Source organism: Haliotis cracherodii, unplaced genomic scaffold (genome assembly GCF_022045235.1).
Source record: "Haliotis cracherodii isolate W230 unplaced genomic scaffold, xgHalCrac1.p SCAF_30, whole genome shotgun sequence".
Classification (NCBI taxonomy): Eukaryota; Metazoa; Mollusca; class Gastropoda; order Lepetellida; family Haliotidae; genus Haliotis; species Haliotis cracherodii.
The window spans coordinates 1,620,067-1,638,441 of record NW_027266287.1 but is presented as its reverse complement, the minus strand read 5'-3'; the positions used below and the strand labels follow the sequence as shown (position 1 = coordinate 1,638,441).

Below are 18,375 nucleotides of genomic sequence, written 5' to 3'. Positions count from 1 at the left end.
AAGATTAGTGTTATCGATACATAGCTTATATACGGCACACACCTAAACCATTAATCCAGTGACAGATGTATAACAGAAAGTCAATAAGACGTCCCTATTTAACATCAATATGACGTCACCTAACACCTAATAGTACAAATTAATATTGATATTTCAGAAAGGCCTATTTAAAAGTGGAACAGTTAGTAGATGGTATCATATAAGAAAGTTGTATAATCATGGCTTTTGATGTTGGAAATTATGGAATGATATTGCAGTATGTTGGAGAATATGGAATGGTATTGTAGTATGTTGGAGAATATATTATGGTATTGTAGTATGTTGGAGAATATGGAATGATATTGTAGTATGTTGGAGAATATGGAATGGTATTGTAGTATGTTGGAATATGTGGAATGGTATTGTAGTGTGTTGGAGAATATGGAATGGTATTGTAGTATGTTGGAGAATACGGAATCGTATTGTAGTATGATGGAGAATATGGAATGGTATTGTAGTATGTTGGAGATTATATAATGGTATTTTAGTATGTTGGAGAATGTGGAATGTAATTGTAGTATGTTGGAGAATATGAAATGGTACTGTAGTATGTTGGAGAATATGGAATGGTATTGAAGTATGTTGGAGAATATGGAATGGTATTGTAGTATGTTGGAGAATATGGAATGGTATTGTAGTATGTTGGAGAATATATTATGGTATTGTAGTATGTTGGAGAATATGGAATGGTATTGAAGTATGTTGGAGAATATGGAATGGTATTGAAGTATGCTGGAGAATATGGAATGGTATTGTAGTATGTTGGAGAATATAGAATGGTATTGTAGTATGTTGGAGAATATGGAATGGTATTGTTGTATGTTGGAGAATATAGAATGTAATTGTAGTATATCGGAGAATATGGAATGAAATTGTAGTATGTTGGAGAATATGGAATGTAATTGTAGTATGTTGGAGAATATGGAATGTAATTGTAGTATGTTGGAAAATATGGAATGTTATTGTAGTATGTTGGAAAATATGGAATGTTATTTTAGTATATTGGAAAATATGGAATGGTTTTGTAGTATGTTGGAGAATATGGAATGGTATTGTAGTATTTTGGAGAATATGGAATGATATTGTAGTATCTTGGACAATATGGAAAGTTTTTGTAGTATGTTGGAGAAAATCAAATGATATTGTAGTATTTAGCTTTCTGTGGTTGATAATGCAGAACGAATTGCTGTGTACATCTTGTGTCTGTCTTTATTTGTTACATTCTTTGTTCCAAGGGTAGAAATTGCATATTAATAGATAAGCAGTCATGACGCCAGGTTTTCGAGAGAAAAATAAGTCACATACAGCTGTAAATGTGGTCATGGATTTAGAAGATCTAGAAAGATTAGTGTTATCGATACATAGCTTGTATACGGCACACACCTAAACCATTGACCCAGTGACAGATGTATAACAGAAAGTCAATAAAACTGGGACTGAATCGTAACATCATATATACGAATTGAGTTTGTATAAAAAGATACAGTAACTATTTCAGAGAAACCTTTATTCAAACGGTTAAGAACTACTGTTCCGAGGTGATTTCCAAATCATATCCTGAGTTTCATGGATAAGCTTAGAGTATAAAACAATAACAAAAAGGTCACAATATTCAAGAATGATGTTGGTAAAGTAACAAATGACGACAAAAACATGTATCTGTTCTTTGTATCATGTATGTGAAGAACGGAGTGGTCTTTTTATATATAACGAACTATTTTGACCAGTTTACACTGATGAATTCATGAACACTGATCATTTAAGTTTATTCATTTTGTACATACACAACTATATTGTTCATCAAAGAGATGGTATACATGAGATGGCCGATGTAAGTAGACTGTTTTGATTAGAAAAGAGAAAATATTACTCATTTTTGAAATGTTGAATTTGAATCATAACATTTGCTCAAAAAAGGGTTACATAGTATATATAATTTAAAAGAGGCCTGGGTATGAAGGGTTATAGGCAATTGTTCGCGTATAAACATGAAATATGGATATTTGCCTTAAACTGTTACATCCATGTGAATATATGTGAATATGTAGAGATGCCACAAAAGGGTTGCCAAAGATATGGGAAAATACATATAAAAAACACATTCACAGACACAACCCATCTGTGTCTCATGTTGGCTATACACTCGGGACCCACCAAGAGCCTATGGACAAATGCGAAAGGGTCCACAAAGGGCTACCCAGTAAGAACCCATTTCCCAGTCCACATCATATATAAGTACATGTACGGCAGTGTAAAGTAGTACGTGTGCCCACGTAAGACAACTGAGTAATTTTAAGCAATGTAAACGCCGCTTTGGACTGCAAAAGGTTTGATTTTAGAGGTTTGCAGGGACAGTATTTGTAATAAGTGAACATGAATAAAGCTGCTTTTCTTAGGATAATTAGGGAAAGAGTAAATAAACTTATAGTAAAATCTTCATTTTGGCCCACGGTCTTCCTTATGGCTCTATTTTATGTTAAAGTGGGAAGAATCGTCAATTTCACTCATTTTTGCCATTGCTTCACTTTAAGCAGCGTGTTTGATTTAAACACAACGATCTGTGATACTATAAAGTGGCATTTAGGTAGATGAAATATTTTGCTAAACCTCTTTACACTTTCAATGATACGTATGTGATAATTAGTTAGTTTTGACAAAGCCCAACCTAACACTTCTGATAGAGAGTAAAAGTGGCTCTACTGTAAGGACTTTTTATTGCATGTAAATTGGTACATATATTTTATCAATCTAAACGCATTTCCACACACACCTGTAATGTTTTAGTGTCATGCTTGGCTGTGTCAAACATATTTCTGATTATAGGGTGTTGAGTGTTTTGAAAACATAAAATGCTTCACGCCAATGGGCGTATTGTCAAGAGTATTTACTGTAACATTATACACTGTAAGGCATAATAGTGATCTATGTAATCAACACATAAGATGAAGACCGTGCATGACTTAAGGGGGTTGTCGTTAAATACATGCTTGAATTGAGAGTATGCAGACACTTTAGTTTATGTCAAGTTATTGTTATGTATTATACACACTCCTAAGAATGCACATTTCTTTTTAATTGTATCTTTATTAACTTCAACAGTGCTGGTAGTGCTTTAAGAGTTATAAACACGTGTCGTGTCAGTCCCTTTGACATTCGCAAGTATCCACTTCCGGAATAAAAAGGTAGATCTTGGTTTAACATGAATGAGCAAATATTAATTAGGGAGGTCCAACACTTTAATTAATTAAAGAAATTAAGAGTCGTCACAACACTGTTACTTCCTGCCCACGGCATCACACCCATATGCTAAGGTCAGTGAGAAACCTTAACAGATTAATATTTTTATCAATATTCAAGACCTCTATTTCGAGTCAGTTGATTCACCACTTTACCTTCATTGTATTGTTCCAACCGTTTATTATTTCCCACGAACAATGTCCACCCAGAAGCATGTAGCTTCAACCCCCTATCAACATGAACTTGTTCTTCATGTGCATCAAGATTTGTAGTTACGACATCTTTGCACATTCAACCGCCTGTTTCATTTCCATAAAGTGTAGTTAGTTGTATTTGCGCGTTGGCACTTCGTCGGCGTTGAATTATTTATGTCAAAGAAATACCCTCGTTCTTTCTTTATGAACATTAACGTCGGTACGACCCCACGGAAAGATTTTATTATTTTCCTATGTTATTACCTATGAAATGAACAAACCAGAATTGTTTTTTAATTCAATACCTTGCCATTCAGAATGTGTCATGGGTTGGACACCACCCTACACAGACATTTTCCCACAATTCACTACGAATAGAGGGTCAATCCCCACACCCATCAATATATTTATGAATCTATATTAATTGATTGTACGGATTGTATACACATCTCACAAAGATGAGATACATTTTGCTTAAGAATAGAATGCAAATGATTTGCTAACTGTTTCTAATAACTAGTGGAGAATATTGGAAATGACTTAACATGGAGAAAGCATGAAACTAGTGATAGATGTGACTGATCTCACAGGTTCATTACCTTGTGATCATGTTAACGTTATTCTTACAAGTTTCAAAGAACTGAAACAATAGAAACTGAATTAAATTGGAAAGCGAGAAAAGAAGTTAGTAGTTAATGTTTTTCATAAGAAAATAACAGTTGTTATTTTAGTACGTGTCTGGGGGAATCCCATTTTCAAAACCTTCTCTTACTCTGTAACAGTATATGATGTAAACATAGAAACAAAACAATGAACGTGCATCAAAGCATATCCAGGGACTCATTAATAAGCTTATTGTTCATACAATTGTGTTGAAATTACTTTAAAACAATGTATTTTTATTATATACCAAGTGGGAACTTCTTCTTGTGTTACTTTCACTACAACGTGAAAAGCCACCACAGTCACTACAAGGAAGCTGTGCACAAAGTTTGTTACATTTCAAGTTTCACATTCATTACTATATCTACTATATTTTGCTTCCGTGTATGAATACAAGTACTACTTGTCTCCTCAGTTTTAAGTTTCATAATGTTTTACACAGGTGGGATATTTAAGCAACTTTGTAGTGTCTTTGCAATATCGTATTCTTGGACACCGCAGGTGCACAGGAAAGCTGTTGAGTAAAATCAGTCCCGATTAAAAGCTTAATCAATTTGTTTCACCATGACCTTCTATACATTTTCCCATATATCACACAATCAGTCGACACTGACACCGCGGTTAAATTTTACACAGTTATCTGCGCACCGATTGGATAACTCCTACCGACAGAGTGGGGTGATGGTTCAAAGCGAAGCGGACGACGTCTTTTGCCTCATAAATTGCTAGGCGGAACTTGTCTTCCCCCACACACACCCCACACCCCCCACACCCCACACCCCACACCACACCACCACCCCCACCCCCACCACCCCCACACACCCCACCCCACACCCCCACCCCACACACACACACCCCACACACACACAATGGAAATTTAATAGCGTCAGCGGGGATTATAGAGGTCATGAGACATTACTTTAGTTGCTTTTTACACACTCGAATATTAAGACATTTGTACGGAAGCGTAGTAGGGCCACGGTGAAATGTTTTTGTCTAAGTATCTCCTATGCAGGACTTAGTATCTTCTACGTAGGACTTAGTATCTTCTACGTAGGACTTACTATCTCCTACGTAGGACTTACTATCTCCTACGTAGGACATAGTATGGACTAGAATAACTATCTCCTACGTAGGACAACTATCTCTTACGTAGGACTCAGTATGGCCTAGGATGACTATCTCCTACGTAGGAGATAGTAAGTCCTACGTAGGAAATAATAAGTCCGACGTAGGAGATACTTAGACAATAAAAAATTAGGCCCTACTACGCTTCCGTACATTTGGCTTATTTTGATAACATCTCGGTAACAAATCATATCTCTCGCTGAAATCCTCGAGTATAGTTATGGTGCTGTCAAACCTAAAAACATACTCAGGGCGACCCGTCTTGACTTACCAAGTTCCTTAAAGTGAATTTAGTTTTAGACTTGTTAAAAGCGATTAATCCCACATGATATTGCTGAGAACTGTCTCTCGGCCGCTAATGGGTGATGATGTCTATGATAGTGTTACTGGGGAATATTGAAGTTAGGTGCTAGCATTTGCTCCAACTTTCAAACTGTCAATCGTCTCAACAGGACCATGAATTTGGTTACATATCGACTCCCTGTATTTAGTTATCGGTAATATTCATGCTACTGCGGTCCAAATGCATCAGCTTTGTCATCTATTGTTGCAAGCTTGACTGATTTCTTTATACAATAAACATTCTAATTGATCATGAACTACTGACACATTCAAGCACCTGTGTTTTTAGAACATGTACATTTCAAGTAAAGCAGCCATGTTATATGTAGTCCATCAACCTGGTAATAATTCCATCGGAATACAGCTGACAAATCGCTGGTGTGATGTAACATTTAAACTCACTCACAGACAATATATATTTCTCGAGAGAGTAGGACAATTCCCCGCTCGGACAATACCCCGCACTGACGTCTCCCTTTACTGATAATATTAATAACGTATATAACTGTTATATTTACAATTTGATAATACAACTATAATAATATGAATATTAAAATTCATAATCACTCGTCAATTTGACCAAAATGACACCAACTATAAGTTGTCACAGATACACACGGATCGTCTTTAACACAAACACATTTTTGTTATTCACAGATGTGTATCCTGAATGTGCCACCACACTTCAGGGGATCACACAGTAGTGATTGAGTGAACTCAACTGAGGATTTTATGAGCATCTATCAAAACCTATGAACGCTAACTCAGTTCAATGGCATTTCAATAAGTATGGCACTTTCAGTGACCAGTTAACAACCAAACATAAAATACTGGGAACTTCATTGTAAATTGGCAAATGCACCTGTGATTGTTTAGTTCAACTCCAACAATCGCGGTGGTCGTAGTTCTGTATATCAAGGTTTTAAGTATCGAGTTATTATAAAACGAAGACGAGATGCCGCATAAACTGGAAATGCTGTTTGCTGTATGTTCAGCCATCGCCAACACTCCTAATGATCTTATCACGACCACAAACCTTGAGCATAACCATTGTCATGACACTAACCATATATATATATATATATGATAGTTGTGTGGACATGTAAGCCAATAAAATAAATGAGACGACCTCTGCTGTCTGTCTCCTGAATCAGCAGGGGAGAGGCGACCCCGACATAGAATGCATGAACTGGTGGAGTGACTTCCTTCCATCAGTGTGAAAGGATTGCCCAGAGGGAAAGAGAGGATTGAAAATCCTTAAGATATCGTTTCTGCATTGTATAAGCATTAGCAACCAATTTCCTCTAATAATAAACTGTTTGGTATACGTTGGTATCCCCAAGCAGCAATACTCAGTATGTGCATTGGGCAATTGTTAAACTCACAAACCCTAATGAGATTCTGTGTACATGGTCACGCCAGGTGTTTGTTAGGATCACACATTCTATCTACAACCAGACAACATGATAGTTAATGGTCATTTCCAATATCCTCTTATGATATTCATGGTAAATGTTAGAATCCCCAACAAAACGTCCTCTAATTAATTCTTACTAAAATAAAATATAACATGGGGTGTTGGGAATTGGTGCATATCCCTGAGTGAGAAAATAAAACTTTAGTGGTGGTGACTGCTCTAGCATAATTGTACCATCTGAAGCATACATTTGGCGAACCAACATCATCACCTGGAAAGATTCATACGGGCAAAAATTAAAACGAAAATTTCCGCAATCCACATACACAATCATTTAACTAATTGCGAACATTTACCTACCCGAGACAATCGTGTCAACTCGGGGCTTCCCGAAGCGATTAACGCGTATCTAAATTCACTACTGTTCTACTGTTTGCTCGTCACAATGGCTAGACTTGGACCCTAGTGGAATGGTTCACGCAAACAATTCCAGCAACCAAGCACTGATTAAGACGGGGCGAAATTGTGTTGAAATCTGGTGCACACAGATCAATGACTGCTCATTAACGCAAGAATCACATCTCATTGTTCTGTTTTCTCTCTATATTCATTTGATCTATTTGTCAAATTCAACTGAAACCCGGTCCCGCGTTACACGTATGGCACACGCGTGCTCGACGGGTTGCACACGCGCTGCACACTCGGTGCACATCCGTGTTCAACGGGTGCTCAACCCGTGTGCAATCCGTTGAGCATCCATGTCACATGCGTTTTACATGTGTTCTCAACGCGTGTAAGGGGAATGAACTTTTGGGCAGTTGTGTATATAGTTGGACCTTACTTTACTTTCATATTCCTTCTCTGTGCAGAGGTGGTAACTCTTGATCGGCCGTTTCTCGGACGGTCTGCAGTGGAGTTGAACTGTGTGTATCGGTCCCAAAGGCGGCAAATGGTGCTGTGGTGGACGTTGAAATGCCGTGCAACAGAAGACTGCGATTCCCCTCTTTGGCTACGTCCAAGCGATGTTCCGATTGGCAGCGCTGAGTCTCGGCATTTCCGAACTTGAAAAATGTTGACAATTGAATGACAAATTACTGGCTTATGCTTGCCTTTTTATAGCCACTACCACCAGTTACGAATGCCATAACTTGCACGTGCATTTTGCTTCACTGTTTTCCTCCATGACATTTTTGATTAAGTGTGAAAACAATGCCGTTTTAGACATTGCAAATCGACAATGGCTGCGTTTTGACGCACCGTTTGTCGAATATCAGGCCACCAACATTTTCCAACAACATATATCCAATTTATACACCGTATTTTTGTGTAGTCAGGTTGAATGAACTACGTACTACCTGTGCGTTTCTTTTTTCGAAGAGTGTACTTGTAAATATAGATGCTGACACGCAAAATATAATCTGGTGTGCTAACACCTTTTGCTCCAACATAGGCATAATACCCTTCATCAGGAAACCTGTCATTTAGTAAATATAAACCAAACGTTTTTCAAACGTGTAAGAAATCTTTTCCATAATAAACGACTTGGTCCGTGTTCTTTCGCTCTGCAGGGCTGTTATACTGATCATACACAATATCATCTATTGGTAGATGATCAACTGCATCAAAACCAATATAATCTAATTGGGTTTCAGTTTTACTAATAAAATCGCCGGGAAATCGATCATGAGCACTGCAAGACAATTTGCTAAAACTCCAATGCCCTCATTATAGCCCAATGTTTCAGGTTTCAAGTACACAGGTTTCTACCAGTAAAGAGTACGTCATGAGTACATCTGGACACAACAATTACACAGTCAACCCAATCGTCATGTATCCTTGAAAAATAAGTTGAAAGTTTATCACTCATCTATCCTCGGTAGCGACCTGCCTTCGTCTCTTTCGATCGAACTGACTGAAATGAAACGAATTCAGTAAAAACAAACTTAAAGTCATCTGATGATTTTGCCCACGTTTCTATTGAACATATAATATTCTGCTAACACACAAATTCATGGAATTAATTAGTGTTTATTTTAGAGTATAAATAGTTCACATTCCACAACAACACACAAGTGAGTTGCTTTGCTGGAGAAACGCACGTGCACTTCGTGCTGACGTCACCTTATGAAGTTATTTCTGGGTCAGGGCCTTCTCGTTATAAAGCTTCATAACGGGTGTCAGATGAGAGATCACTTGGCAGTCACTTCCCATGATCTCCGTCCTTCGTTACTTTCGATAGATCTTCTGTCTGGTAATCAAAATAGAACTTTTCACCATTGATAAATACAGAGTCATTCCTCAAAATTCACATTGACCTTTTTCTCTAGCATTTATCATGTACACGCCTAGTTTCTTTTATCTTTCCCTGATTGTAAACGAAAAGTCCTCTGACACATGCTATGCAGAAGTTTCCTTTAACTGCTCTTTGGCCTTGAAGCATACAGATGCTTCATCATCCCTTGATCCAAACTATACAATTGTAGGCGGATTCGATCCTTGTTCACGTTAAGCACCCAGTCTATAAACAGTATCAAAACTAATGTTGTCATAATTACTCATATGTAGCTTTTCTTACAAGAAATTTATTACTTTTTCCTTGGTTTCATATTCTTCATCCCTCTGTCCATTTCAAAAAGTAGATTATTTTTCCTTGGGTAATTCTCACTTCTATCTAATTTATTTTCTAAGGCCGCAATCTAAATGGATTGTTTTGACACAACTGACTGATAAAGAGTCTCCAAGCTGGGTCAAGTGAAAGCAACGTTCCACCACTCGTCGCACGGGCATACATGGATACCTGCATTGCCAGCTTTACAAAGCAAATTCTTTGTTGGACACATGTGAAACTCATTTAGATATTGTTCATAAAATGAATCCGATATATACCTCCCCAGTCAGCCTGCACAATCCCGCCCCTCATCCACAATGTTCAGCTTCAGTGTCCAACTGACCATTCTCTGGCGTTAATTAGAAGCCACTGACCCACACATGAATTCTTACTGCTGGCCATGGTAAGAACAGCCTAGCTGCAGTAATAATTTGTATTGGCCAGCCTTGTGAATATTTAGATAGAAAATTAACTTACTTAACTCGGCACTACAACAGCTACATATTATATAGCGTTGCGTAATATTACCTTATGTTTAAGTTGATTCTAGGTACCATTTTGTGACAAAGCTAAATATACGCTACGCTACCGCACGAAAATATAGACTGTATATGCATCTGGCAAGTTAAATAGATAAAGATAGACATTGAAGGGGAATATAATAATGCATGTCGAAATATATGAGAGAAATATTGGTTTTCCATTTTAATGACACAGAAGCTGGATGAGCCCACGACGCAATATAATTAAAACATCACTGGATAGTGCCTAGGTATTAAACAGTAAATAATATTATATTATGTATTATATTATTATATTATGAGCAGCCATTTAGAACTAGAATGTATTGTACTTGTACATATTAAATTGATTGTTACAATATATCAGTACTGATTCATTTTCTAGATAAAAATAACAGTGAAATAAGAGGTTTAGACATATAATATACAATATTTCAATGTTTCTCTCCTTGAAACTAGAGAGGAGAGAGCTGTGAGGTCAGCTTAGGGATTATACAAGAAAGTTTGCCGAGGACCAGCCTTGAAGGAGTTGTATCAGTAGTAGTAGTAGTAGTCGTAGTCATCACGATGGTGGTATTACCCTTGCCATTGTCTCAATATGGATCATCATAGTATTAGGACAGGTACCTACCGCGTTTGAATCCAGTTTGGACGTGCTAAGGATACAGAGGATAATATGGACCTTGAAAGTATCAGTTGTCAAGAGAATTCCATCAATGTAAGACATCTTGCACACATTAACCCCTTCAGACCTAGAACATGTTCAACTACAAAATTCATACGTCAATGTTGTACATAAAGTTTTATACATCGGCCAAAATGTGGCATCATTAACCCTTTATATTTGAAGAAAAGTGCAAATGATATGTCTGCAAATTGGGATCATTGTTTTAATTTGGTGGGAACAAGCGTGTGGAGTTTTAGCTTCATTTGTCCGGTGGTTTCTGATAATAAGATAAATATGATGGACGACGGACAAATAGGACACTCTACGCTCACTTTTTTTTTCCGTCAGATGATCAAATAAAGATTTCTTATTATTAATAAACAGATCATAAAAGAAGCAATACATGTTTATTATTTTACTGATGGTGATGCATGTCAGGGTCACATATTTTCAGTTTAACTACTTGGGGTAGTTTTGTACTTGCATTTGTCATTTTGGACAAAAACAAATGATTGCCGGGAGAAACTTTGAAATCCGCCGGGTAAACAATTGAGTATAACACGACCGTGAATCCCACACACCAGAGTTCGACACAAAGGTTAAGTTATGATGTCTACAGGGTATATACATGTTTCAAAGCCTGAAGATATAATATGACATGCATTAACATTTTGTGTTGTACAATAGAATAAAATCGACAAAACCCTTTCGATATTAATAAGAATTATTCGCGCACACATTCATATATAATCTTCTTTGTTTCAGTGCAAATCGATGGGCGTTCACAGTATGTGGAGGAATGCTGCTCGTGTGTATCTTAATACTATACGTAACTTCTCGAAGTGATACACAACATCAACCGCTCTTCAAAATCATCCTAAATTCCAAACAAGCATTCTTTGGACTTCAGCACACGGGGTCTGGGGCCACCAACAAGGTGGTCCCAACTGATCCCAAGACAATCCTTTGGTACTTTACACCGAGATATTTATCCACCAACCTCACAAGCAGGGTTCCTGTAAGTGCCTGCCCTCAATCCAACTGTTTCGTGACTCGGAATAGAACGTTTCTGCAAAGCAGTGATGCAGTGTTATTTAACGCACAGTACATCAAGGGGGCCCTTCCACCAAGAAAAGCAGGCCAAGTGTGGATTTTTCACAACAATGAGCCACCTTATATGTTTTCCCATGACAGAGATTATTACAAACAACCATGGTCGTCCGCATTCAACTGGACCATGACCTTTAGGCATGATTCTGACATATTCAGGCCGTATGCTTTACTGAAGAAGAGAAGAACAGTGCCTCTGAAGAACTATAGTGCTATTGTCAAGAAGAAGACGAAATTGGTTGCATGGATGGTCAGTAACTGTCTTGACTGGAGCAAAAGAATGGCGTATGGCAAGGAACTGCAGAAACATATTCCAGTAGATATTTATGGCCTATGTGGGAAAATGACATTTCTCAGGGAGCAAAATAAGGATTGGCTAAAATACGTAAACGAAACCTACAAATTTTATCTTGGATTTGAAAATAATTATTGTAAGGACTACATATCTGAGAAGTTTTTCAATAACTTTAACCTTGACCTTGTGACCGTGGTTCGCGGCGGCGGTAACTACAGCCGTGATGCTCCACCAGGTACATACATCAACGTTGACGACTTCCAGTCTCCCAAGCATCTGGCTGAGCACTTATGGTTTCTACACAACAATACTGATAAGTACATGGACATCCTTAAACGCAAAGAGGAATATTATTATGAAGCAGAAGAGTACCTCTACATGGATCCTGGAGGACATCTGTTCCTTGAACACTACTATGAACAGGAGTCTTTATGTGAAATTTGTAGGAAGCTAAACAACCTTGAAAATCACTCGAAAACTATACCGGATATTATTCCATGGTGGAAAGATGGTATTTGTAGAAATCCTACAAAACCCTTTTAAACCAGAGTTTAACTGTTTACATGCACAGTGAAAAACCTCATTAATCGGGACTATGCTCGTGAGTACCCATAAAATAAATATAAATATAAATATGCATCCATGCTCGGCCAAGATGTTTTTGTACATATTCTATATTTATATGTATATGTATAGTGTTGTTGAAATAATTGTGTACCTCTGATGCCGCTGATAGCGGCCTGAGCGTAAATAAAGTTCAGTTCAGTTCAGTCGTGATTAAAACATCATTGATTAAGCAATCCTATGTCAATAAAATATGCCAACATATGTACGTGTATTTAGAGAATAGCCAAGCAGCAACAAGAGATGTCCCAGGTGGGGTACTTTTGTAAAAGCTGAGCCTTTTTTCCGAGTCGCGAGGATGTTATGCTATATATTACCCATTTCCTGTAACATGTAAAAAAATGTGGGTTTCCTGGTTTCAGTTGTAGACATGAGGCAAATGTGTCTATTTTTGAGACGACATTCAGAATTTAATTAAACGTTTTAGCATAAAATGACCCCCCTTCAACATCAAAACAAATAACACTTTTTCAGGTATTTTCTTAATATGTTTTTAAATTTCTTCTCAACACTATTTGTTCAGTTGCCAACATTTTCATTTCCAGCTTTCACATACACATTTCACGCTTGACCCATATCGATCGCATATATATGGCAGTTTTGAGCGTGAACAAGAGCTCAATTGTCCTTTGGTTATTATAAACCTTTACTGGTTGCAAAAGACAAAAAACAAATATCCTCAAACAGAATTAAATATTTTTAGGCTGACAAAATTACGTTTACATATGCGAATATTCAACATGATATGATATATTCAACACAGTTAGTATCAGTGTCAGTATTTTCGTTACCCTTGCAGTTGGGGCATCTTAACCCTTGCATGATTTACGCCTTTACCCTTGCAGTTGGAGCGTCTTAACCATTGCATGCTTTACGCCTTTACCCTTGCAGTTCGAGCGACTTCACCCATGCATGTTTTAGAGCCTTTACCCAAGCATGTTTTAGCGCCTTTACCCTGCATGTTTTAGCGCCTTTACCCTGCATGTTTTAGCGTCTATATCCATGCCTGTTTAAACGCCTTTACCCATGCATGTTTTAACGCCTTTACCCATGCATGTTTTAGCGCCTTTACCCTGCATGTTTTAGCGCCTTTACCCATGCATGTTTTAGCGCCTTTACCCTGCATGTTTTAGCGCCTTTACCCTGCATGTTTTAGCGCCTTTACCCTGCATGTTTTAGCGCCTTTACCCTGCATGTTTTAGCTCCTTTACCCTGCATGTTTTAGCGCCTTTACCCTGCATGTTTTAGCGTCTATATCCATGCCTGTTTAAACGCCTTTACCCATGCATGTTTTAACGCCTTTACCCATGCATGTTTTAACGCCTTTACCCATGCATGTTTTAGCGTATTTACCCATGCATGTTTTAGCGCCTTTACCATGCATGTTTTAGCGCCTTTACCATGCATGTTTTAGCTCCTTTACCCATGCATGTTTTAGCGTATTTACCCATGCATGTTTTAGCTCCTTTACCCATGCATGTTTTAGCGCCTTTACCATGCATGTTTGAGCGACTTAACCCATGCATGTTTTAGCGCCTTTACCATGCATGTTTTAGCTCCTTCACCCATGCATGTTTTAGCGTATTTACCCATGCATGTTTTAGCGTATTTACCCATGCATGTTTTAGCTCCTTTACCCATGCATGTTTTAGCTCCTTTACCCATGCATGTTTTAGCTCCTTTACCCATGCATGTTTTAGCGCCTTTACCATGCATGTTTGAGCGACTTAACCCATGCATGTTTTAGCGCCTTTACCATGCATGTTTTAGCTCCTTCACCCATGCATGTTTTAGCGTATTTACCCATGCATGTTTTAGCTCCTTTACCCATGCATGTTTTAGCTCCTTTACCCATGCATGTTTTAGCTCCTTTACCCATGCATGTTTTAGCTCCTTTACCCATGCATGTTTTAGCGTATTTACCATGCATGTTTTAGCTCCTTCACCCATGCATGTTTTAGCTCCTTCACCCATGCATGTTTTAGCTCCTTTACCCATGCATGTTTTAGCTCCTTTACCATGCATGTTTTAGCTCCTTTACCATGCATGTTTTAGCTCCTTTACCCATGCATGTTTTAGCTCCTTTACCCATGCATGTTTTAGCGTATTTACCATGCATGTTTTAGCTCCTTCACCCATGCATGTTTTAGCGCCTTTACCATGCATGTTTGAGCGACTTAACCCATGCATGTTTTAGCGCCTTTACCATGCATGTTTTAGCTCCTTCACCCATGCATGTTTTAGCGTATTTACCCATGCATGTTTTAGCGTATTTACCCATGCATGTTTTAGCTCCTTTACCCATGCATGTTTTAGCTCCTTTACCCATGCATGTTTTAGCTCCTTTACCCATGCATGTTTTAGCGCCTTTACCATGCATGTTTGAGCGACTTAACCCATGCATGTTTTAGCGCCTTTACCATGCATGTTTTAGCTCCTTCACCCATGCATGTTTTAGCGTATTTACCCATGCATGTTTTAGCGTATTTACCATGCATGTTTTAGCTCCTTCACCCATGCATGTTTTAGCTCCTTCACCCATGCATGTTTTAGCTCCTTCACCCATGCATGTTTTAGCGCCTTTACCCTGCATGTTTTAGCTCCTTCACCCATGCATGTTTTAGCTCCTTCACCCATGCATGTTTTAGCGCCTTTACCCATGCATGTTTTAGCTCCTTCACCCATGCATGTTTTAGCTCCTTTACCATGCATGTTTTAGCGTATTTACCCAAGCATGTTTTAGCTCCTTTACCCATGCATGTTTTAGCGTATTTACCATGCATGTTTGAGCGACTTAACCCATGCATGTTTTAGCGCCTTTACCATGCATGTTTTAGCGCCTTTACCATGCATGTTTTAGCTCCTTTACCATGCATGTTTGAGCGACTTAACCCATGCATGTTTTAGCGCCTTTACCATGCATGTTTGAGCGCCTTTACCATGCATGTTTTAGCGCCTTTACCATGCATGTTTTAGCGCCTTTACCATGCATGTTTGAGCGACTTAACCCATGCATGTTTTAGCGCCTTTACCATGCATGTTTTAGCTCCTTTACCATGCATGTTTTAGCGCCTTTACCATGCATGTTTTAGCGCCTTTACCATGCATGTTTTAGAGACTTAACCCATGCATGTTTGAGCGACTTAACCCATGCATGTTTTAGCTCCTTTACCCATACGTGTTTTAGCGTCTTTACCATGCATGTTTTAGCGACTTTATCCATGCATGTTTAAGCATCTTAACCCATGCATGTTTGAACGCCTTAACCCATTAAGTTTGAGCGTCTCCACACTCACTCTTTCAGCGTCTTGACGACGCAATACAAACACTATCTAAAATCCCGACACGAAGGGGTTGTATTTCACACACTTGTGCATTCTCGGAAATGAAAGTGTAATCCAAGGTCCATATGCCAAACGTTTGAAATGTAGATATCATTTGACCGCCAAATGGGCATATATTACCACGGGAATGAAATAGAAGAGATCCTAGTGACTATGAACATATATTACTGAGGTGTGTAGATATCGTCATCGTCTTCATGTATTTCCTTGCGTGTGCAATTTCGTAAATGTTGTTCACTTATGACACAGATTTCATTACCCTTGAAATCGTGTATGGCAAGGATTAGATGAATCCTATGTTTCACACGCTATAGGTAAGTGTAAGATTAACATATTGACAGAAGGTAGCTTTTATTGCAGTGGTTCCGTGATGTAACTGTATTATGGTAAAGGATACTTGGAGCGCAAATGTGTAATCCATTAATCTTACATATCTAAGATTATAATTGTGAAATGTTATAAATGATATATCATGTAATGTTTATAAGTGTATTAGATTATTATTTAATCTGCTTCGGTTTTGATGTACTACATATAATTGTATGTTTATTATTGTATTCATTGTTCCATGGTGTCGGTTTATCACCAAAGAAAATAAATTAATCAGACCTCACACCCTACCCTGTGTCATTATGTTATTTGGGATAAATATGCACATATTATGGCTACAACAGAAAGCATGTACGCGTACTCCTATTTGAGTGAATGAGTGAGTTGGGTAAATGCCGCTTTGACCAGTATCCAGTTATATCAAGGCGTGTCAGCTTGATATAGGAGGGCAGGCCTCAGCTGTTATCACTTGGGTGATACTGTGTACGGTACTGACAAAGCCAGAATATAATTCGTCATTATGCGAATAGGTAACGCAGTATGTATGAAATATGGGTGTATATATTGTGATCATTATCAATGTTACATCATGTTACGCTAATGTTACGTCTTGGCAATCCGTTGTTGCATTGTGATGTCCTAATACAACATGTAAAAGTAATCACTTCTCCCTGAAGATGAAACTGACACTGAAACATGTTGCAGAGAAATTTGATGGTGTCATTTGATTACTTTATGAATTTCATTACGTATGTCTTTGTTTGTGTGTTGTTAAGCGCCGCACTCAGCAATATTCCAGCTATATGACGGCGGTCTGTAAATAACCGAGTCTGTACCAGACAATCCAGTGATTGACATCATGAGCATCGATCCACGCAATTGTGATATGATGACATGCATCAACCAAGTCAGAGAGCCTGACCACCCGATTCCGTTAGTCTCTTTATGTATGTGCCACTGTACGCTATTGTTGTTGTTGCATTAAGTGTCAAAGCAATTTCGGCTGACCTGTCCCTCTTTGGGACTCATGTGTGTGAGTAGTGTACACATATCTATTGTCAGTTTGGCATTCACATAATATCTGTTTTTGTGTTGATATGATTTCTATTTTCGCATATTGATATGATTTCATTTTTATCCTTGGCTGCTCTGTTCATAGACGTTCGAGTAGCTTTCCATCTCTCGGAAATAGAGTTAGTTTGGGCTTCGCTATTGCATATCTTGGCTTAAGGAGATCTATGGCAGATAGCGGATCTAACTGCAATTCTTGTTTTAATCGAGCCCGGGCTGGAGCGTGGTCTTGACATTCCAGTAACAGCAATTGATTCAGGTTGATTGCAAGATGGACATACCTTTGTCATAGCGCTTGTTGTAGCCGAGTCTGAGGAGTGAGATGGCAATTTCAACTTTCTTTTCATTTGAGTGTGAGTTTTGGCTTTTGTTGGATCTTGGGTTGAATTTTGTATAGCCATCTGCCGATCTTACTTGCGTCCCATTGGACTTGCCATTTTTGGGCTATGGAGGCTTTGATGTTGCTTTTTATCTCTAGTTCACAAAAAGCAATAGGCTGTATCTCCGCTTTGTCTAGAGCAAGCTTCGCCAGTGAAGTGCTAGTATCAGATGTCATCTTGTTTTCTAGCAGATGAGTCAATATTCATCACGTGACTGGTCAAAACTGATCATATGACGAGTCAACATTCGAGGTCAGTGGCAGTCATATGATTCTGGGATAAACATACACATGTATTTTTCTTCACGTGGTACGGATTAACCAATTGAGTTGCAGGATTCTTTATACAGGTATAACAAATTATATATATGGCCGAGCCATCACATTCAAAAGCGGGCGATATAAC

At 38.2% G+C, this 18,375-nt stretch overlaps 1 protein-coding gene across 1 annotated transcript in view; it reads left to right on the top strand.

The window, feature by feature from the left end:
* Positions 1-12,764, top strand: part of LOC139476947 (4-galactosyl-N-acetylglucosaminide 3-alpha-L-fucosyltransferase FUT5-like) — a 29,947-nt gene extending 17,183 nt beyond the window's left edge. Inside the window, exon 2 of the mRNA XM_071259504.1 lies at positions 11,539-12,764. Within this exon, the coding sequence (XP_071115605.1) occupies positions 11,539-12,764 (1,226 nt within the window). The remainder of the gene's footprint in view (positions 1-11,538) is intronic.
* The last annotated feature ends 5,611 nt before the right edge of the window (positions 12,765-18,375 follow it).